Here is a 23,452-nt window from a genome sequence, read left to right as displayed (position 1 = left end):
AGTCATTGCAGCTAAAGGTGGCACAACAAGTTATTGTGTGTAAGAGGGCAATTACTTTTGTTGCATAACTTTGTTAATAAAATAAGTAGCAATTTTTTTGTAAACTCAGGTTCCCTTTATCTAATATTACGTTTTGGTTGAGATCTGATAACATTCAGTTAAAAAAAATATGAAAAAATAGAGAAAATAAGCAAATACTTTTTCACAGCACTGTATGTGGTAGTTGTTAACAAGATAACTTTATTAGTTGTTCTCTGTTCTACATTAGCTTGAAAATGAAACCAATAAGCATTTGGCTAATTATATAGACTGTAAGTAAGTGTATATTTATCTGCAGCCATTCATTTTCTGCTGGTCGACGTTCCAATGCTACGGCACATTTTGCATAAGGTTTTTTGGAGCACATTTGCAGAACTTTAAATCAGTCGCTTAGAAAATGGAAAAGAATGCTGAGCTTCGGCCTTAAAACCTGTTCAGGACTAATTCTCGTACCTTTATTAGTATGCCCGAGTAATTATTTTTCTTCATGTGAGGGCCATGAACAGTACCTAGTAATGCTGTGCACTGTTAGAAAGTTCTGATCCTCTGATCTTTATTTAAGCAATAAGGCACAGTCACAGGTAAATTGCATTGTTCCGCCCTACACGAAAGCAATAAGGTCCTTTAGTTATTTTCATCATGTTGCTCCAGTCGTTAATTATTTAGCATCGTTGCTATGTAAAAGTACTGGTCCTACATTCTAACAAAAATTGTTGCTATGCAGGCTGACTAATGTTTCTGACCATTTCTAGCTAGCTAGCCAACTTCAGCTAACTCAGTCACGTCAAACATTTCACCTGGAATGACTAGCTGCATTTTCATTTGTTTTAGCTTATTTTCTATTTGAATTTACTTGGCTATATCCATAATAATGACGCTGATGCATGATATCGCCTGGCTCAAATAAAGTTGAGTTCTGTCTGGACACCCGTCCACTCTCTATGTAGGTTTCAGGGGAGTTTGCGTTTCAAAAGTGAAACAAATCTTCAGAGGCCGGACAGGCAGACTGCTAGGCTTATATTAACCCCTGCTGTACCAAACCAAATGCTAGGCTGGAAGCAAGGGGAAATAATGTGCAAGTGGCGATAAATACAATCAGGGATTTGGACAGCAATGTGAACATAATGAAATTCTTATGGAGGCACAGTGTTATTTCAGATGGAATTGTTAGCAGGCATAGTGGTTTCCACTAGATTATATAGTCACAAAGTCAAAATTGTTTATATCATAAAAATGGATGAAAACCTAACATAGTAATTATATGCATATTCTAGTTACTGTGCAGGAGTAGTAACCAGATTAAATCGGGTACGTTTTTTATCCAGCCGTGAAAATACTGCCCCCTAGCCATAACAGGTTAAAATAATTGTTATGTTTTTTGTGAACGTTTATCGTGAGTAATTTAGTAAATTCACCGGAAGTGTTCGGTGGGAATGCTAGTTCTGAACGTCACATGCTAATGTAAAAAGCTGGTTTTTGATATAAATATGAACTTGATTGAACAAAACATGCATGCAAAACAAAACATTCTATTGTACTTCTTCTTTGGAAGAAGCTAGCTAGCTAACGAAGAACAACAAAGAATATCTAGTTAACAGAAGAAAAGAAAGAGAAAATCAGGACAGAAGAAAAAGGATATCAAAGTGAAACAGTTCTCTAAAGACACAGGAGACAATAATACAAGAAACAACACTTCTGTAGCTTGTCAACTATGTGTCTGTCTATCCCTGTTCTCTCCTCTCTGCACAGGCCATACAAACGCTTCACACCGCGTGGCCGCTGCCACTCTAACCTGGTGGTCCCAGCGCGCACGACCCACGTGGAGTTCCAGGTCTCCGGCAGCCTCTGGAACTGCCGGTCTGCAGCCAACAAGGCTGAGTTCATCTCAGCCTATGCTACCCTCCAGTCCCTAGACTTCCTGGCGCTGACGGAAACATGGATTACCACAGATAACACTGCTACTCCTACTGCTCTCTCTTCGTCTGCCCACGTGTTCTCGCATAGCCCTAGAGCATCGAGCCAGCGGGGTGGTGGCACTGGAATCCTCATCTCTCCCAAGTGGACATTCTCTCTTTCTCCCCTGACCCATCTGTCTATCTCCTCATTTGAATTCCATGCTGTCACAGTTACCAGCCCTTTCAAGCTTAACATCCTTATCATTTATCGCCCTCCAGGTTCCCTTGGAGAGTTCATCAATGAGCTTGACGCCTTGATAAGTTCCTTTCCTGAGGATGGCTCACCTCTCACAGTTCTGGGTGACTTTAACCTCCCCACGTCTACCTTTGACTCATTCCTCTCTGCCTCCTTCTTTCCACTCCTCTCCTCTTTTGACCTCACCCTCTCACCTTCCCCCCCCTACTCACAAGGCAGGCAATACGCTTGACCTCATCTTTACTAGATTCTGTTCTTCCACTAATCTCATTGCAACTCCCCTCCAAATCTCCGACCACTACCTTGTATCCTTTTCCCTCTTGCTCTCATCCAACACTTCTCACACTGCCCCTACTCGGATGGTATTGCGCCGTCCCAACCTTCGCTCTCTCTCTCCCGCTACTCTCTCCTCTTCCATCCTATCATCTCTTCCCTCTGCTCAAACCTTCTCCAACCTATCTCCTGATTCTGCCTCCTCAACCCTCCTCTCCTCCCTTTCTGCATCCTTTGATTTTCTCTGTCCCCTATCCTCCAGGCCGGCTCGGTCCTCCCCTCTTGCTCCGTGGCTCGACGACTCACTACGAGCTCACAGAACAAGGCTCCAGGCAGCCGAGCGGAAATGGAGGAAAACTCGCCTCCCTGCGGACCTGGCATCCTTTCACTCACTCCTCTCTACATTCTCCTCTTCTGTCTCTGCTGCTAAAGCCACTTTCTACCACTCTAAATTCCATGCATCTGCCTCTAACCCTAGGAAGCTCTTTGCTACCTTCTCCTCCCTCCTGAATCCTCCTCCCCCTCCCCCCCTCCTCCCTCTCTGCGGATGACTTCGTCAACCATTTTGAAAAGAAGGTTGACGATATCCGATCCTCGTTTGCTAAGTCAAACGACACCGCTGGTCCTGCTCACACTGCCCTACCCTGTGCTTTGACCTCTTTCTCCCCTCTCTCTCCAGATGAAATCTCGCGTCTTGTGACGGCCGGCCGCCCAACAACCTGCCCACTTGACCCTATCCCCTCCTCTCTTCTCCAGACCATTTCCGGAGACCTTCTCCCCTTCCTCACCTCGCTCATCAACTCATCCTTGACCGCTGGCTACGTCCCTTCCGTCTTCAAGAGAGCAAGAGTTGCACCCCTTCTGAAAAAAACCTACACTCGATCCCTCCGATGTCAACAACTACAGACCAGTATCCCTTCTTTCTTTTCTCTCCAAAACTCTTGAACGTGCCGTCCTTGGCCAGCTCTCCTGCTATCTCTCTCAGAATGACCTTCTTGATCCTAATCAGTCAGGTTTCAAGACTGGGCATTCAACTGAGACTGCTCTTCTCTGTGTCACGGAGGCTCTCCGCACTGCTAAAGCTAACTCTCTCTCCTCTGCTCTCATCCTTCTAGACCTATCTGCTGCCTTTGATACTGTGAACCATCAGATCCTCCTCTCCACCCTCTCCGAGTTGGGCATCTCCGGCGCGGCCCACGCTTGGATTGCGTCCTACCTGACAGGTCGCTCCTACCAGGTGGCGTGGCGAGAATCTGTCTCCGCACCATGCGCTCTCACCACTGGTGTCCCCCAGGGCTCTGTTCTAGGCCCTCTCCTATTCTCGCTATACACCAAGTCACTTGGCTCTGTCATATCCTCACATGGTCTCTCATATCATTGCTATGCAGACGACACACAATTAATCTTCTCCTTTCCCCCTTCTGATAACCAGGCGGCGAATCGCATCTCTGCATGTCTGTCAGACATATCAGTGTGGATGACGGATCACCAGCTCAAGCTGAACCTCGGCAAGACGGAGCTGCTCTTCCTCCCAGGGAAGGACTGCCCGTTCCATGATCTCGCCATCACGGTTGACAACTCCCTTGTGTCCTCCTCCCAGAGTGCTAAGAACACCCTGTCGTTCTCCACTAACATCAAGGCGGTGACCCGATCCTGTAGGTTCATGCTCTACAACATTCGCAGAGTACGACCCTGCCTCACACAGGAAGCGGCGCAGGTCCTAATCCAGGCACTTGTCATCTCCCGTCTGGATTACTGCAACTCGCTGTTGGCTGGGCTCCCTGCCTGTGCCATTAAACCCCTACAACTCATCCAGAACGCCGCAGCCCGTCTGGTGTTCAACCTTCCCAAGTTCTCTCACGTCACCCCGCTCCTCCGCTCTCTCCACTGGCTTCCAGTTGAAGCTCGCATCCGCTACAAGACCATGGTGATTGCCTACGGAGCTGTGAAGGGAACAGCACCTCCATACCTTCAGGCTCTGATCAGGCCCTACACCCAAACAAGGGCACTGCGTTCATCCACCACTGGCCTGCTGGCCCCCCTACCTCTGAGGAAGCACAGTTCCCGCTCAGCCCAGTCAAAACTGTTCGCTGCTCTGGCACCCCAATGGTGGAACAAGCTCCCTCACGACGCCAGGACAGCGGAGTCAATCACCACCTTCCGGAGACACCTGAAACCCCACCTCTTTAAGGAATACCTAGGATAGGATAAAGTAATCCTTCTAACCCCCCCTTAAAAGATTTAGATGCACTATTGTAAAGTGGTTGTTCCACTGGATATCATAAGGTGAATGCACCATTTTGTAAGTCGCTCTGGATAAGAGCGTCTGCTAAATGACTTAAATGTAATGTAAATGTAATGTAAATATTGTATAACATAATGTCCTAGGGTTGTCATCTGATGAAGATCATCAAAGGTTAGTGCTGCATTTAGCTGTGGTTTTGTTTTTTGTGACATTATATGCTAGCTTGAAAAATGGGTGTCTGATTATTTTTGGCTGGGTACTCTGCTGACATAATCTAATGTTTTGCTTTCGTTGTAATGCCTTTTTGAAATCGGACAGTGTGGTTAGATAAAGGGGAGTCTTGTCTTTAAAATGCTTTAAAATAGTAATATGTTTGAAAAATTGAAGTTTTTGTATTTTTGAGGAATTTGTAATTCGCGCATTATTTTGGCAGTTACCTGTATGATGTGGTTAGTTGGTACGTAAAATACCTATCCAGGCATAAGATCTGGCATGCGTCAGCAACGCCTGCATCAACAGCTCTCCTTGGATGAGAAGGAGACGTTGGGCATCGTTAAAGGACCTGGCATAAACCATTCAAACCTCTAAACAGGTATTCTGTTCTCTATGAACATAGCCTTGGTTAGTGCAAACCTTTATACTGTATATACGGTCTATGTCTATGGCATAAACATTAGAGTTTCCAATACTAAGGTTAAACATTTCAAATGGAATTATATTATAAGAAGACATACTTGCTGTTTGTTATTTTATATTACCCTACAAAGCATAAGGTTTTATCTTGAATTAGGTATAGCTGGTATGTTTGTGGCAAACAATTTAGCATACAATGAGTTCTGTGAGGAGAAATTAACAGAAATGTCCGACGTCGTCACACCATTTTAAACTCTTACAGAGGATCCATCGCATACTTTAATCCCCCAAAATAGCTGTTAAATATCACCTGCACGCCAGGTATATCTAAATATGGATGATTTTAGCGTGACGAGGGCCTTAGAACTCAATATGGGTCAATAGATTCCCATAGAATGTTTCCCCACAACACATTGTCTTGCTCTATTCTTATCAGTCAAAGACAGTGGATTACAGCAGCGCTACAATCAGGACCATGGCCTCATATGGGACTCCAGAGGAGATAATTAAACAACTTCGGATAATTCCTAATTAAGTTTGTCACGCTCTCTCTTTATTTTTTTCTTAAGGGAGGATGAGAAAAGTTCCTGTAAGCCATGTTTTTCAATTAGTGCACAGTGATTTAATCAGTCTTAGGCCGTTCCTTGTGGTGTGTCTTTAATGGCACGCAGCTAGGGAAGCACACAGGCAAACTATGACTTATACGTTACATGACCAAAAGTATTTGGACACCTGCTCGTCGAACATCTCATTCCAAAAACATGGACATTAATACGGAGTTGGTCCCCACTTCGCTGCTATAATAGGCTCCACTCTTCTGGGAAGGCTTTCCACTAGATATTTGAACATTGCTGCGGGGACTTGCTTTCATTCAGCCACAAGAGCATTAGTGAGGTCAGGCACTGATGTTGGGAAATTAGGCCTGGCTTGCAGTTGGCATTCCAATTCATCCCAAAGGTGTTCGATGGGGTTGAGGTCAAGGCTCTGGACAGGCCAGTCAAGTTCTTCCACACCGATCTCGACAAACCATTTCTGTATGGACCTCGCTTTGTGCACGACGGGGGCATTGTCATGCTGAAACAAGAAAGGGCCTTCCCCAAACTGTTGACGCAATATTGGAAGCACAGAATCGTCTAGAATGTCATTATGTGCTGCAGCGTTAAGATTTCCCTTCATTGGAACTAAGGGGCTTAGCCCGAACCATGAAAAACAGCCCCAAAACATTATTCCTCCTCCTTCAAACTATGAATTGGGGCAGGTAGCGTTCTCCTGGCATCCGCCAAACCCAGATTTGTCCGTCGAACTGCCAGATGGGGAAGCGTGATTCATCACTCCAGAGAACGCGTATCCAATGCTCCAGAGTCCAATGGTGGCGAGTTAGAAATGTTGTGAAATTATATATATATATGTTTTTTATTTTTTTATTTCTCCTTTATTTAACCTCTATGGGACCGGCGGGACGAATTCGTCCCACCTACGTAACAGCCAGTTGAATCCTGTGGCGCGATTTTCAAAACCTTTGAAATGCTATTACTTCAATTTCTCAAACATATGACTATTTTACAGCTATTTAAAGACAAGACTCTCGTTAATCTAACCACACTGTCCGATTTCAAAAAGGCTTTACAACGAAAGCAAAACATTAGATTATGTCAGCAGAGTACCAAGCCAGAAATAATCAGACACCCATTTTTCAAGCTAGCATATAATGTCACAAAAACCCAGAAGACAGCTAAATGCAGCACTAACCTTTGATGATCTTCATCAGATGACACACCTAGGACATTATGTTATACAAAACATGCATTTTTTGTTCAATCAAGTTCATATTTATATCAAAAACCAGCTTTTTACATTAGCATGTGACGTTCAGAAAAAGCATACCCCCGCAAACTTCCGGGGAATTTACTAACAATTTACTAAATTACGATAAACGTTCACAAAAAGCAAAACAATTATTTTAAGAATTATAGATACATTACTCCTCTATACACTCGATATGTCCGATTTTAAAATAGCTTTTCGGATGAAGCACATTTTGCAATATTCTGAGTAGATAGCCCGGCATCACAGGGCTAGCTATTTAGACACCCGGCATGTTTAGCCTTCACCAAAATCCCATTTACTATAACAAAAATGGTCTTACCTTTCCTGTTCTTCGTCAGAATGCACTCCCAGGACTTCTACTTCAATAACAAATGTTGGTTTGGTCCCAAATAATCCATCGTTATATCCAAACAGCGTCGTTTTGTTCGTGAGTTCTAGACACTATCCGAAATGGTAAATAACGGTCGCGCGCATGGCGCATTTCGTGACAACATTTTTTGAAATATTCCATTACCGTACTTCGAAGCATGTCAACCGCTGTTTAAAATCAATTTTTATGCCATTATTCTCGTAAAAAAGCGATAATATTCCGACCGGGAATCTGCAATTAGCTAAACAGCCGAAGGAAAATACTGCACGGGGTCGAATCGGGCACGCGCCTAATTCCATTGTCCTCTGATGGGCCACTTGGAAAAGGTGATAATGTGTTTCAGCCTGAGGCTGCCTCGTCATCGTTCAGGTTTTTCCCGGGCTCTGAGAGCCTATTGGAGCCCTAGGAAATGTCACGTTACAGCTAAGATCCTGACTCTTCAATACACAGAAGCAAGAACAACAACACCTTGTCAGACAGGCCACTTCCTGCATGAAACCTTCTCAGGTTTTTGCCTGCCATAGGAGTTCTGTTATACTCACAGACACCATTCAAACAGTTTTAGAAACTTTAGGGTGTTTTCTATCCAAAGCCAATAATTATATGCACATTCTAGTTACTGGGCAGGAGTCGTAACCAGATTAAATCGGGTACGTTTTTTATCCGGATGTGAAAATACTGCCCCCTAGCCCAAAGAAGTTAACCAGGTAGGCCAGTTGAGAACACATTCTCATTTACAACTGCGACCTGGCCAAGATAAAGCAAAGCAGTGCGACAACAACAACAACACAGAGTTACACATGGGATAAACAAATGCACAGTCAATAACACAATAGAAAAAGTCTACGTACAGTGTGTGCAAGTGTAGTAAGGTTAGGGAGGTAAGGCAATAAGTAGGCCATAGAGGCGAAATAATTACAATTTAGCATTAACACTGGAGTGATAGATGTGCAGGTGATGATGTGCATGTAGAGATACTGGGGTGCAAAAGAGCAACAAAAAACAAAAAAAACAATATGGAGATGAGGTAGTTGAGTGTGCTATTTACAGATGGGCTGTGTACAGTTACAGTGATCGGTAAGCTGCTCTGACAGCTGATGCTTAAAGTTAGAGAGGGAGATATAAGTCTCCAGCTTCAGTGATTTTTGCAATTCGTTCCAGTCATTGGCTGCAGAGAACTGGAAGGAAAGGTGGCCAAATGAGTTGTTGGCTTGGGGATCACCAGTGAAATATACAAATCCAATCAAATTGTATTTGTCACATACACATGGTTAGCAGATGTTAATGGGAGTGTAGCGAAATGATTGTGCTTCTAGTTCCGACCATGCAGTAATATCTAACAAGTAATCTAACCTAACAATTTCACAACAACTACCTTATACACAGCAATGAATGAATAAGAATATGTACATAAAAATATATGAATGAGCAATGGCCAAACAGCATAGGCAAGATACAGTAGATGGTATAGAGTACAGTATATACATATGAGATGAGTAATGTAGGGTATGTAAACATTATATAAAGTGGCGAGTGATACATTTATTACATCCATTTTTTCATTATTAAAGGGGCTAGAGATGAGTCAGTATGTTGGCAGCAGCCACTCAATGTTAGTGATGGCTGTTTAACAGTCTGATGGCCTTGAGATAGAAGCTGTTTTTCAGTCTCTCGGTCCCCACTTTGATGCACCTGTACTGACCTTGCCTTCTGGATGATAGCGGCGTGAACAGGCAGTGGCTCGGGTGGTTGTTGTCCTTGATGATCTTTTTGGTCTTCCTGTGACATCGGGTGGTGTAGGTGTCCTGGAGGGCAGGTAGTTTGCCCCCGGTGATGCGTTGTGCAGACCTCACTACCCTCTGGAGAGCCTTACGGTTGTAGGCGGAGCAGTTGCCGTACTAGGCGGTGATACAGCCCGACAGGATGCTCTTGATTGTGCATCTGTAAAAGTTTGTGACTGTTTTTGGTGACAAGACAAATTTCTTCAGCCTCCTGAGGTTGTCTGTGTGGGTGGACCATTTCAGTTAGTCCGTGATGTGTACGCCGAGGAACTTAAAACTTTCCACCTTCACCACTACTGTCCTGTCGATGTGGATAGGGGGCTGCTCCCTCTGCTGTTTCCTGAAGTCCACGATTATCTCCTTTGTTTTGTTGACGTTGAGTGTGAGGTTAATTTCCTGACACCACACTCCGAGGGCCCTCACCTCCTCCCTGTAGGCCGTCTTGTCGTTGTTGGTAATCAAGCCTACCACTGTAGTGTCATCTGCAAACTTGATGATTGAGTTGGAGGCGTGCATGGCCACGCAGTCATGGGTGAACAGGGAGTACAGGAGAGGGCTGAGAACGCACCCTTGTGGGGACCCAGTGTTGAGGATCAGCGGGGTGGAGATGTTGTTTCCTACCCTCACCACCTGGGGGCAGCCCGTCAGGAAGTCCAGGACCCAGTTGCACAGGGCGGGGTCGAGACACAGGGTCTTGAGCTTAATGACGAGTTTGGAGGGTACTATGGTGTTAAATGCTGAGCTGTAGTCGATGAACAGCATTCTTACATAGGTATTCCTCTTGTCCAGATGGGTTAGGGCAGTGTGCAGTGTGATTGCCATTGCGTCGTCTGTGGACCTATTGGGGCGGTAAGCAAATTGGAGTGGGTCTAGGGTGTCAGGTCGGGTGGAGGTGATATGGTCCTTGACTAGTCTCTCAAAGCACTTCATGATGACGGAAGTGAGTGCTACGGGGCGATAGTCATTTAGCTCAGTTACCTTTGCTTTCTTGGGAACAGGAACAATGGTGGCCCTCTTGAAGCATGTGGGAACAGCGGACTGGGATAAGGATAGATTGAATATGTCCGTAAACACACCAGCCAGCTGGTCTGTGCATGCTCTGAGGACGCGGCTGGGGATGCCGTCTGGGCAGGCAGCCTTGCGAGGGTTAACACGTTTAAATGTTTTACTCATGTTGGCTGCAGTGAAGGAGAGCCCGCAGGTTTTGGTAGCGGGCCATGTCAGTGGCACTGTATTGTCCTCAAAGCGAGCAAAGAAGTTGTTTAGCTTGTCTGGGAGCAAGACATCGTGGTTCGTGACGAGGCTGGTTTTCCTTTTGTAGTCCGTGATTGACTGTAGATCCTGCCACATACCTCTTGTGTCCGAGCCGTTGAATTGCGACTCTACTTTGTCTCTATACTGACGCTTAGCTTGTTTGATTGCCTTGCGGAGGGAATAGCTACAATGTTTGTATTTGGTCATGTTTCCGGTCACCTTGCCCTGATTAAAAGCAGTGGTACGCACTTTCAGTTTTGCGCGAATGCTGCCATCATTCCACGGTTTCTGGTTGGGGAATGTTTTAACCTCTATGGGCTAGGTGGGACGCTTGCTTTTTACATTAGCATGTGACTAGCATGTGACTAGCATTCCCACCGAACACTGCCGGTGAATTTACTAAATTACTCACGATAAACGTTCACAAAAAGCATAACAATTATTTTAAGAATTATAGATACAGAACTCCTCTATGCACTCGATATGTCCGATTTTAAAATAGCTTTCCGGTGAAAGCACATTTTGCAATATTCTCAGTAGATAGCCCGGCATCACAGGGCTAGCTATTTAGACATCCAGCAAGTTTAGCACTCATCAAAGTCAGATTTACTATAAGAAAAATGTTATTACCTTTGTTGTCTTCGTCAGAATGCACTCCCAGGACTTCTACTTCAATAACAAATGTTGGTTTGGTCCAAAATAATCCATCGTTATATCCAAACAGCGGCGTTTTGTTCGTGCGTTCAAGACACTATCCTAAAGGGTAAATAAGGGTGGCGCGCATAGCGCAATTCGTGACAAAAAAAATCGAAATATTCCATTACCGTACTTCGAAGCATGTCAACCGCTGTTTAAAATCAATTTTTATGCCATTTTTGTCATAAAAAGGCGATAATATTCCGACCGAGAATCTGCGTTTAGGTAAACAGACAAAGGAAAAGAAAGCATTCGGTCGACGCGGGCACGCGCCTAAGTCCATAGTACTCTGAGTGGCCACTTGCCAAAAGCGATAAAGTGTTTCAGCCAGAGCCTGCCTCGATATCCTTCAGCTTTTTCCCGGGCTCTGAGAGCCTATGGAAGCCGTAGGAAGTGTCACGTTATTGCACAGATCCTGAGTCTTCAATAAAAAGAGCCAAGATGAAACACTACTTCTCAGACAGGCCACTTCCTGCATGAAATCTTCTCAGGATTTTGCCTGCCATATGAGTTCTGTTATACTCACAGACACCATTCAAACAGTTTTAGAAACTTTAGGGTGTTTTCTATCCAAAGCCAATAATTATATGCATATTCTAGTTACTGGGCAGGAGTAGTAACCAGATTAAATCGGGTACGTTTTTTATCCGGCTGTGTCAATACTGCCCCCTAGCCCTAACAGGTTATTAGACGCTGTGGGTACAACATCACCGATGCACTGGCAAATAAACTCGCTCACCGAATCAGCGTATTCGTCAATGTTATTGTCCGACGCTATGTGGAACATATCCCAGTCCACGTGATCGAAGCAATCTTGAAGCGGGGAATCCGATTGGTCGGACCAGCGTTGAACAGGCCTGAGCACGGGCGCTTCCTGTTTTAGTTTCTGTCTATAGGCTGGGAGCAACAAAATGGAGTCGTGGTCAGATTTTCCGAAAGGAGGGCGGGGGAGGGCTTTATATGCGTCGCTGAAGTTAGAATAACAATGATCCAGGGATTTGCCAGCCCGGGTCGCGCATTCGATATGCTGATAAAATTTAGGGAGCCTTGTTTTCAGATTAGCCTTGTTAAAATCCCCAGTTACAATAAATGCAGCCTCAGGATATGTGGTTTCCAGTTTACACAGTTTACATAGAGTATACCTGCTGGAGCGCATGCTACAGGTGGGTGTTGCTATGGTAACCAGTGAGCTGAGAGAAGGCGGGGCTTTACCTAGCATAGACTTATAAATGACCTGAAGCCAGTGTGTTTGGCGACGAATATGTAGCGAGGGCCAGCCAACGAGAGCATACAGGTCACAATGGTTGGTAGAATATTGGGCTTTGGTAACAAAATGGATGGCACTGTGATATACTACATCCAATTTGCTGAGTAGGGTGTTGACGGCTATTTTGTAAATGACATCGCCGAAGTCAAGGATTGGTAGGATGGTCAGTTTTACGAGGGTATGTTTGGCAGCATGTGTGAAGGAAGCTTTGTTGCGAAATAGGAAGACTATTCTAGATTTAATTTTGGATTGGAGATGCTTAATGCGAGTCTGGAGGAGAGTTTACAGTCTAACCAGACACCTAGGTATTTGTAGTTGTCCACACATTCTAAGTCAGAACCGTCCAGAGTAGTGATGCTAGTCGGGCGGGCAGCTGCGGGCAGTGATCGGTTGAAGAGCATGCATTTAGTTTTACTAGCATTTAAAAGCAGTTAGAGGCCATGGAAGGAGTGTTGTATGGCATTGTAGCTCGTTTGGAGGTTTGTTAACACTGTGTCCAAAGAAGGGCCGGATGTATACAGAATGGTGTCGTCTGCATAGAGGTGGATCAGAGAATCACCAGCAGCAAGAACGACATCATTGAAATATACAGAGAAAAGAGTAGGCCCGGGAATTGAACCCTGTGGCACCTCCTTAGAGACTGCCAGAAGTCCGGACAACAGGCCCTCCGATTTGACACACTGAACTCTATCTGAGAAGTAGTGGGTGAAACAGGCGAGGCAGTCATTTGAGAAACCAAGGCTGTTGAGTCTGCCGATAAGAATGCGGTGATTGACAGAGTTGAAAGCCTTGGCCAGGTCGATGAAGACGGCTGCACAGTACTGTCTTTTATCGAAGGCAGTTATGATATCGTTTAGGACCTTGAGCGTGGCTCAGGAGCACCCATGACCAGCTCGGAAACCAGATTGTATAGTGGAGAAGGTACCGTGGGATTCGAAATGGTCGGTGATCTGTTAACCTGTCTTTCGAAGATTTTTGAATGGCAGGGCAGGATGGATATAGTGTAGGTCTATAACAGTTTGTGTCTAGAGTGTCTTCCCCTTTGAAGAGGGGGATGACCGTGGCAGCTTTCCAATCTTTGGGGATCTCAGACAATACGAAAGAGAGGTTGAACAGGCTAGTAATAGGGGTTGCAAAAATTTTGGCTGAGAATTTTAGAAAGAGAGGGTCCAGATTGTCTAGCCCAGCTGATTTGTAGGGATACAGATTTTGCAGCTCTTTCAGAACATCAGCTGTCTGGATTTTGGTGAAGGAGAAGCGGGGGGGGGGCTCGGGCAAGTTTCTGCGGGAGGTGCTGAGCTGTTGGCCGGGGTAGGGGTAGCCAGGTGGAAAGCATGGCCAGCCGTAGAGAAATGCCTATCGTAGATTTATCGGTGGTGACAGTGTTTCCTAGCCTCAATGGAGTGGGCAGCTGGGAGGAGGTGCTCTTATTCTCCATGGACTTTACAGTGTCCCAAAACTTTTTGGAAATAGTGCTGCAGGAGGCAAATTTCTTTTTCAAAAAGCTAGCCTTAGCTTTCGTAACTGACTGTGTATATTGGTTCCTGACCTCCCTGAAAAGTTACATATCGCAGGGGCTATTCAATGCTAATGCAGTACGGCACAGGATGTTTTTGTGCTGGTCAAGGGCAGTCAAGTCTAGGGTGAACCAAGGGCTATATCTGTTCTTAGTTCTACATTTTTTTAATGGGGCATGCTTATTTAAGATGGTGAGGAAGGCACTTTTAAAGGACAACCAGGCATCCTCTACTGACGGGATGAGGTCAATATCCTTCCAGGAAACCCGGGCCAAGTCAATTAGAAAGGCCTGTTCGCTGAAGTGTTTAAGGGAGTGTTTGACAGTGATGAGGGGTGGTTGTTTGAGCGCAGACCCATTACGGACTCAGGCAATGAGGCATTGATCGCTGAGATCCTGGTTGAAGACAGCAGAGGTGTATTTAGAGGGCAAGTTAGTCAGGAAGATATCTATGAGGGTGCCCATGGTTACAGATTTAGGGTTGTACCTGGTAGGTTCCTTGATAATTTGTGTGAGATTGAGGGTGTCTAGCTTAGATTGTAGGACGGCTGGGGTGTTAAGCATATTCCAGTTTAGGTCACATAACAGTACGGGCGCTGAAGATAGATGGGGGGGGGCAATCAATTCACATATGGTATCCAGGGTACAGCTGGGGGGCTGAGGGGGGGGGTTGATAACTAGTGGCAACGGTGAGAGACTTATTTCTTGAAAGGTGGATTTTTAAAAGTAGAAGCTCGAATTGTGCGGGCACAGACCTCAATAGTATGATAGAACTCTTCAGGCCATCGCTGCAGTAGATTACAACTCTGCCACCTTTGGTATATCTATCTTGTCGGAAAATGTTATAGTTGGGGATGGAAATTTCTGAATTTTTGGTGACCTTCCTAAATCAGGATTTAGACACGGCTAGGACATTAGGGTTAGCGGAGTGTGCTGAAGCAGTGAATAAAACAAACTTAGGGAGGAGGCTTCTGATGTTAAACATGCATGAAACCAAGGCTTTTACAGTTACAGAAGTCAACAAATGAGAGCACCTTGGGAATGGGTGTGATGCTGGGTGCAACAGGGCGTGGGTGAAACTCTACATCACCAGAGGAACAGAGGAGGAGTAGGATAAGGGTATGACTAAAGGCTATAAAACCTGGTCGTCTAGTGCGTTGGGGACAGAGAATAAAAGGAGCAGATTTCTGGGTGTGGTAGAATAGATTCAGGGCATAATGTACAGACAAGGGTACGGTAGAAGGTGAGTACAGTGGAGGTAAAGCTAGGCATTGAGTGACGATGAGAGCGGTTGCGTCTCTGGAGGCACCAGTTAAGCCAGGTGAGGTCTCTGCATGTGTGGAGGGTGCGACAAAGAGCTATCTAAGGCATTTAGGGCAGGGCTGTGGGCTCTATAGTGATATAAAACAATAATAACTAACCTAAACAGCAGTAGACAAGGCATATTGACATTAGGCAGAGGCATGAGTAGCCGAGTGATCATAGGGTCCAATAAGCAGCAATAGGTGAGTCGGGGCCATTCGGTAGTCTCTGCTACGCTAGGCGAGCTGGAGACACGGCGATTCAGAAAGCTAGCGGGCTGTGGCCAGCAGATGGATTTTCTTCGATGTTGCAACGGAAAAGCCTGTTGAAACCACCTTGAACGATTACGCCGGCAGACCAGTTGTGATGGATTGGCGGGGCTCTGTGTCGGCAATAAAGGGTTCAGGCCAATTGACAAAAGAGTTATTGTAGCCCAAGAATTAGCTGGTGGACCTTTTCGGCTAGCCGGGAGATGGGCCTAGCTTGAGGCTAGCTCAAGGCTAACTGGTACTTGCTTCGGGACAGAGACGTTAGCAGGGAGTAGCCAATCGGATTGCAGCTAGCTAGCTGCGATGATCCGGTGTAAAGGTCCAGAGCTTGCGATAGGAATCCGGAGATGTGGTTGAGAAAAAGCAGTCCGATTTGCTCTGACTTGATATCGCGTTGTGCAGACTGGCAGGTATTTACCGAGCTGAGGCTGGCTGGTGTCCGAGTTAACGGTGAAGACCGCTAGCAGTGGCTAACTGTCTACTAACTAGTAGCTAGTTAGCTGGCTAGCTTCTGATGGGGGTTCCGGTTCTAAAGTATAAAATAGCAGATCTGTACCACATTGGGTGAACCAGGTTGCAGGAGAGTATATTCAGTCCGTAGATGGAAAGTGAGATTAAAATATATACGAAATATATACGAAAAAACAAGGAAAACTATTATTTACACGGGACAAGACAAAACAGACATCCGACTTTATCTTGGAAATTTTTGATGTGGTGATGATTCATTCTCTCCCAAGCCTTTGTCTTGTACATGTGTCATTGATCTTTGTTTGTCTCACTGTGCCTCTCAGCTCCTTATATCATTAAAATTACCCTACTAACTCTCTCCCTTTCTTTCCTCCCTCTCTCCCTCTTCCCCCCCTCCCTGCATTCTGTAGATGTGTCAGTGAGCCTGCTGTCCCTGGTGGTGACAGCCTGTGGCCTGGCCCTGTTCGGGGTCTCAATCTTCGTCTCCTGGAAGCTCTGCTGGATCCCATGGAGGGAGCGTGGCCCCTCCCCCAGCATCAAGGAGCCCACCCATGGGCACCACGATTCCCCCATGGCACCTTTACAACCCTACGTCCCAGCCAGGGAGTCAGTCTACACGGCCGTCGACCCCCCCGTCCCTGCCCTCGACCGCCCTGAGTCCCATCGCTGCTCCATTGTCCCTGTGGCATCTGGGACCGTGACGGGGCCGGTGACCCCCGTATCACCGCCCCCCATAGCGGCAATCATCCCCATTCCAGAGGCGGCCATGAAGATTAGCCACACGTCTCCAGACATCCCCCTTGAGTCCCAGAGTAAAGGCCGCGAGAACGGGGTCCACACCAACCCTCGTACTCAGAGGCAGACCACGGAGCCCACATCCTCCGTCCGGTCAATGTCTATACACACAGAGATTGGGTGAGTACCATATCACAGTCCTCTACTATGATGAAGTCGCTATTGTGCTATGTACTGTGCTTGTATACTGTAGTACCTACTATACCAAGCTCCCTTACAATATAAGACTGCTACTAAGACTGCTACTTTGCTTTCATAATACATAGTATTTAATTAGTTCATCACAGTAGGAATAAAGCTTTCAATACGTTACACTGCCAGTCCATGAGTACCACAGTCCACCAGGATTGGGGTTGATTCCACAAATGTATTATAAATTCAATTTAATTTAATTCAAATTCCAGGTCAGTCTTTCAATTCAGAGATAATTCCATTCCTCTGAATTCCAATGTTAGGTTTAAATTCCAAGAATTCCACAAATTCAAATTCAAATTAAATTCCTTCAGGCTTTCAGGCTGATCATGTCACCGTTCAGACAGCCTAGCTATACTGGAAATATAGGAGTACAGGTTAAAATTATTACAAAGAAAATCTACAGTAAATTTGTTATACTATTTGTGATCATTCCTTTAACTTGGTAATGTAAAAATATTGAATTCCAATTAAATTCCAAAGATTAAATGTTTTTACAATTCCAATTCCATAACTTGAAGATTTTTTACATTTCAATGTAATTCAATGTCAATTCTCCACCATGAGTGAATTTATGAATTTAATTGGAATTTACCCCAACCCTACTGTACAAATATTTATACTATCCTTCTGAAGTACAGACATCATAATTGGTTCGCGACTTTGGTTTGCACAATATTTTCCACGAGTAAAATACACCCCGACAGTTCATTCATTCATTTGAAAAAAATGTCTCCAGATTCTTAATTTCACTTTCAGAACATTGTAAACTTCATCCACACTTAGGTAGAAACCATGACTCACTCCGGAGCTGCAATCTGGGAGGTATTCCATTGATATTCCCATAGACAGCCATTTCAATGAGTGGTGAGCTCAAAAACAAAAGAATCCGTATGGATTCTCCTCGGGTTTTCGCCTGCCATATCAGTTCTGTTATACTCACAGACATTATTGTAACAGTTTTGGAAACTTTAGAGTGTATTCCATCCAATAAAACCAACTATATGCATATCCTAGCTTCTGGGCCTGAGTAACAGGCAGTTTACTTTGGGCACCTCAGTCATCCAAACCTCCGAATACTGCCCCCTATCCCGAAGAAGTTAAAGCCCTGTGTGACACAAAAGAGGCAGTTGGGAAGTTCTAGTATTAACCAGGTTTAGAACACTGAACAGATGCTCAGACATAGCAACCCAGCAGCTGTAAGGCAGCTATCCCACTGAGTCTTGTGGAGTCACGTCCTCTACAGAAAACAATGTTCTGTGAGTAATTCTAACCCCAGACACTCTTTGTATCAATGAGTTTCACTTTAGCTGTTAGTAATTTGTTTGTGTTTGAAGGAAAGTCTATCCACTGCTCAGCACGTAACACTTACCCACAACTCATCCCTCTTGAAAAACCGAGTAGAGTGAATTTGTTATTTTTGTCGATTGTTGCTTGAGCCGTAATGTTCATATTTACAGAAATCCTTCATCTATTTTATTCAGGTACTCTGTTGTTGTATCAAATACACATTTTCTGTCTCTCTGTGTGTCTCCTCTCACCTATGCTGACAATAGTAATGTGTCTCTTTCTGTCTGTCCTCTACACAGGTCTAACTCTATTCGTAGATTATCCGTAAACAGTTCCAACCCAGACTTTAGCGTGGCCCAGTTCCAGAGACAGGACTCCCTGACTGGGATGGGCTTGGGTCTGGGCCGTCTCAAACCAGAGCTTTACAAGCAGCGCTCCCTGGAAGGGGAAGAGGGGGGCCGGCGGGGCGGAGGCTGTGGACGCCTACACTTCATTCTCAAGTTCGACTGTGACCTGGAGCAACTCATCGTCAAGATCCACAAGGCGCAGGATCTCCCCGCCAAGGACTTATTGGGCACCTCGGACCCCTACGTCAAGATCTACCTACTACCGGACCGGCAGACCAAGCACCAGACCAAGGTTCACCGCAAGACACTCAACCCCGTGTTCGATGAAGTATTCCTGTTCCCCGTGGAGTACGCTGAGCTGCCGACGCGCAAGCTGCACTTCAGTGTCTATGACTTTGATCGCTTCTCGCGCCACGATATCATCGGCCAGGTGGTGGTGGACAACTTCCTGGATCTGGTGGACTTCCCTGCAGAGACAAAGCTTTGCCGGGACATCCAGTATGTCGCCACGGTCAGTCAACACATCCTGTTTGATCACTTCCTGTTTCCGGCTTTTAGGGGAATGTTTGTTCTGCTTAAACCCTGTTAGATTTACTAAGATAAATGGTAAATTATAACTATAGCAGGATATTAATTTCAGATTAGTCATTTTTACAGTACTGTCCTCTGGTTGAACGCCTCATATACATTCTTTCAAGATGAGCCACAGTAAGCTGTCAGTGAGTCGCTTCATCTGCAATAGAGACAAAAAGCTTTATTTTCGGCTGGCGTTAATGCGGCGCTAGTGTCAAACCTGTGTTAGTTTGCAATTTTGTCATGTAAAAACTGGAGCACTGGCATTTTCCAGCCCTAACGCCGGGTTCGGCAATTTACCTGTCTTATACCAGCTCATTTGTGCTCCGATGGAAGGAGTGGAAATATTTTAGGTGTGTCCTTAAAAACATGATACAAAGTGCTCATTTCAGGCAGCACTGTTAGGGATATGCAAGACCAACCAAACGTTGGTTTTAGCATAAACGCAGTTGGTTATGGCATGAATGTTGACAGCAGAAACGCAGCCTATCCAGCCGTGACAGACAAGAGTAACCTAATGTGCTTTTGGTGCCTGCATATACTTCGTATTTAGAAACAGAAAAAAACAATATATATATATATATATATATATGTTTGATTTTATTTGGTTAGAAACCAAACATAGCCCCACCTCGTCTCAAACAAGGCTTTTTGAAGTCCTGCCCAATGCAATTGCGAAGTAGTCAAGACTCGATAAAGGGTTTGGCTCCTGAGACCGCTTGGAAATAAATCTTCATTACCATAGCTTTATTAAAATACTAAGTTTGAGAGGAGTGAAACAGTGAACTGCATTTCCTTTTTATCTATGCATTGTAGGCAAGCCCACATTATGATAGCCATGCAGGTCCCGTTTGGACGTGTTTAAAAACAAAAAATCATCATGTAGGCTGTGTCAATGCCCATCATGAATAGAGAGATGAGAACCTTGGTGAATACCGGTGAACCTTGTATTCAGAAGTTATCTGTACCTGAAACAATTGCTTGTTTTCCGTTTCATATGTTCAAAACCCAAGCCCTCCCTTAGGCCTACTATAAGGCTGGTTCAACTGCAATGTGTGTCTTACTTATTTATTTATTTATTTATTGTTGTTGTTTAAAAAAACTGATTGCTGGTTTTTTGTTTCATTTTATTACAACCAATCTTATTAGAATGGTTTAATGGTTACAGTGTCTGTGGCGTGCCTGCAATGCAACTTCTGGAGATGTGTGAATGGGACCTGATCTGTAACATGGTTCCGATAATGTTCATAAAACAAATACTGCTCCCCAATCGGCCTAACAGTGAATAGACATTCTCCCTTTCTCTTTATATTGGAACTTTGTCCAGCTACTGTGAAAAGTTACGATGTTCCGTAAAACCCTCCATAGTCTGCGTTGTTTTAATATTATATGGCCATGGGGAGAAATGATGGTGCCTGTAAGCGTGACATAGCCTATTTAAAACAAGTTGTTATTTCATTTTGTTTAGAATTTGATTATAATTATGTGTTCTATTTTTAGGCCTTGTCAAAAATTCATTTAATCTTGCTTATTGACAAAATTTGGCATGTCCCTGCTCAGCCATAATGCAATTTACAGTAAACCTAGCCCCTATATCATTGTGAATGCTTTTGAAGCCAATCAATTACTTAGAACAATGTGGACTGTAAATGGGTTCAAGTTAACGTGTTTAGCAAAGATAGGTCTACATTTTCTTATTTTGTTTCTGTAAGCCAAGCTATAATGGACTAACATTGGAATTGGAGTTGATTCCAAGGCAATTCCTAAAATACAGTTATTACACAACTTGAAGCAACCACATATTTCACCAGGGAGCATGTTCTGATTGGCCAGTGAGTGGCCAAGTTACGACAGACCCATCATTTGTTTATTCATCAAAACACAGCCCTTTCACACCAACGCCAGCAAGTGCGCCGATAATTGTGATAGTGATCACAGCAAAAATATTTAGAACACACAACTGAACCTATAGCGCTACCGAATGCACTTAGATTTACCATTGTGTTAGGTTTGTTAAAATAGAGCCCAATGTGTTTCATTTGTTGGAGAAAGAAGTCGGCAGGAGACATCTGACAGTGAAGACCTACCCAAGAAAGAAAATAGGCGTCATTAACCCATATGGTGCATAGCATGTTTTTTAATTGAGTCTAATTTCAGTTAGCCTACCCTTCATTATGTTTGTTCTCAGATTTTGCCTGCACATACTGTATGTGACTGGTTACAGGATCCTAGGCATTTGACTCTAGTTCCTACTTAAAAGAGAGCCGTTTGAAAAAAATGGCATGTAGGGAGAAATACAGGATTCTTCCAGGCTAGCCATGATTGGCTGAGATAGTGGAGGGGCTGGAAATGTCGAGAGATGAGTCCTTATTGGTGTGTCATGTCACAGGCTTCTGTGTAAAAAAGAATGGGGGTTCCCCTGGTCAGTAAATAGATAATCTTTTCTACCACAGATTTTTGGAACAATATAGCTTTGGACAACTGCAAAAGTGTTGCTAAAGCTCGCAACAACATTGCTGCCCTGAATTTAGCTGGTGGTATCGATAAAGCTCAGTGGCAGAAAGTTGTGAGGGAGTACTTTCTGGAGGACAATGCCATGCTGACTCCCAGGTGTGACATTTGAATTCTTAAAGAGATGTGTGAGGCTAAGGCTTAAGAGGGTGTGAATGATGCTGAATACCCACAAACAAAGAAGAGCTCACTAGCAAATGTTAAAATCACATCAAAAACTTTGAAGTGCTTTTTCTCAAAAGTGGGTAAACAAGTATATAAACTTTCGTAGCAGCATTACTTTCCCATTACTTTCTCCAATTGCGGTGTGTGATACACCATTTTGAAGCTCCAAGTCAGCACTGTTATAAACTGTATAAAAGAAACGTTTTTGTCAAAAATTACAATAAGCCTAGGATCGTGTGGCCAGTCACATATAGTAGACTATCTATGGTAATGTTGTTAGGTGCCTCCTAAGAAGAGGTAGGTGCAGGAGTCAGGAGCAGGAGAGCAAGGAATTTCCAGTAGCACAATCGTTTATTGAACGTCCCAAAACACGACAACTACAGGTGGGGAAACACACCCAACGAAGTTGCCACACACAGGGAAATAAACGTTACACACGGTGGAGAAACCTCTACTCCTAAATACACTACAAACGGTACAACACGACCGTGAGGGAAAAAAACCCTGTGGCGCAAACACGCACCCCTAGCAGAGCAACAACAGCAAATAATCCCCCACAAAGACTAGCAGGCAGCGGAGGTTAATAAACCCACTGAAATTAACTAATAGGACACATGTGTAAACAAAACAGACAGACACAAACTAAAAGGAAAAATGGATCGGTGGCAGCTAGTAGGCCGGCGACGACGACCGCCGAGCACCGCCCAAACAGGGAGAGGAGCCACCTTCGGTGGAAGTCGTGCCAGTACCCCTCCCGACGCGTGGCTCACCGCAGCGCGCCGACACCAGCCTCGAAAACGACCCAGAGGACGAGGCGCAGGGCGATCCGGATGGAGGCGGTGAAACTCACTCAGCAGAGATGGGTCCAAGACGTCCTCCACCGTCACCCAGCATCTCTCCTCCAGACCGTACCCCTCCCAATGCATGAGGTACTGCAGGCCCCTCACCCAATGCCTGGAATCCAGTATGGATCACACTGCATACGCCGGGGCCCCCTCAATGTCCAGGGGGGGCGAAGGGACCTCCCGTACCTCAGCTTCTTAAAGCGGACCAGCTACCACCGGCCTGAGGAGAGACACATGAAACGAGGAGTTAATACGGTAATAAGGGGGAGCTGTAACCAAAAACACACCTCGTTTATTCTCCTCAGGACTTTAAATGGCCCCACAAACCGCGGACCCAGCTTCTGGCAGGGCAGGCAGAGGGGCAGATTTCGGGTCGAGAGCCAGACCCGGTCCCCTGGTGCAAACACCGGGGCCTCACTGCAGTGGCGGTCAGCGCTCACCTTCTGCCACCCTTCGGCCCGTTTCAGGTGCCCATGGACGGCCTCCCAGGTCTCCCTTGAGCGCATCACCCATTCCTCCACCACCAGAGCCTGGGTCTGGCTCTGATGCCACGGTACCAGGACCGGCTGATACCCCAACACACACTGAAAGGGCGAAAGGTTAGTTGAGGAGCGGCGGAGTGAGTTCTGGGCCATCTCTG

General features: G+C 45.1%; 1 protein-coding gene across 1 annotated transcript in view; it reads left to right on the top strand.

Moving 5' to 3' along the window:
* LOC106562305 (synaptotagmin-9-like) overlaps positions 1 to 23,452 on the top strand; it is a 52,084-nt gene that overhangs the window by 11,423 nt on the left and 17,209 nt on the right. Inside the window, exons 2-3 of the mRNA XM_045689212.1 lie at positions 16,505 to 17,009; positions 18,671 to 19,229. Coding sequence (XP_045545168.1) covers positions 16,505 to 17,009; positions 18,671 to 19,229 — 1,064 coding nt within the window. The remainder of the gene's footprint in view (positions 1 to 16,504; positions 17,010 to 18,670; positions 19,230 to 23,452) is intronic.

Source organism: Salmo salar, chromosome ssa11 (genome assembly GCF_905237065.1).
Source record: "Salmo salar chromosome ssa11, Ssal_v3.1, whole genome shotgun sequence".
Classification (NCBI taxonomy): domain Eukaryota; kingdom Metazoa; phylum Chordata; class Actinopteri; order Salmoniformes; family Salmonidae; genus Salmo; species Salmo salar.
Note: the sequence above shows the minus strand (reverse complement) of the source record. Positions and strands in the feature narration are given on the sequence as shown.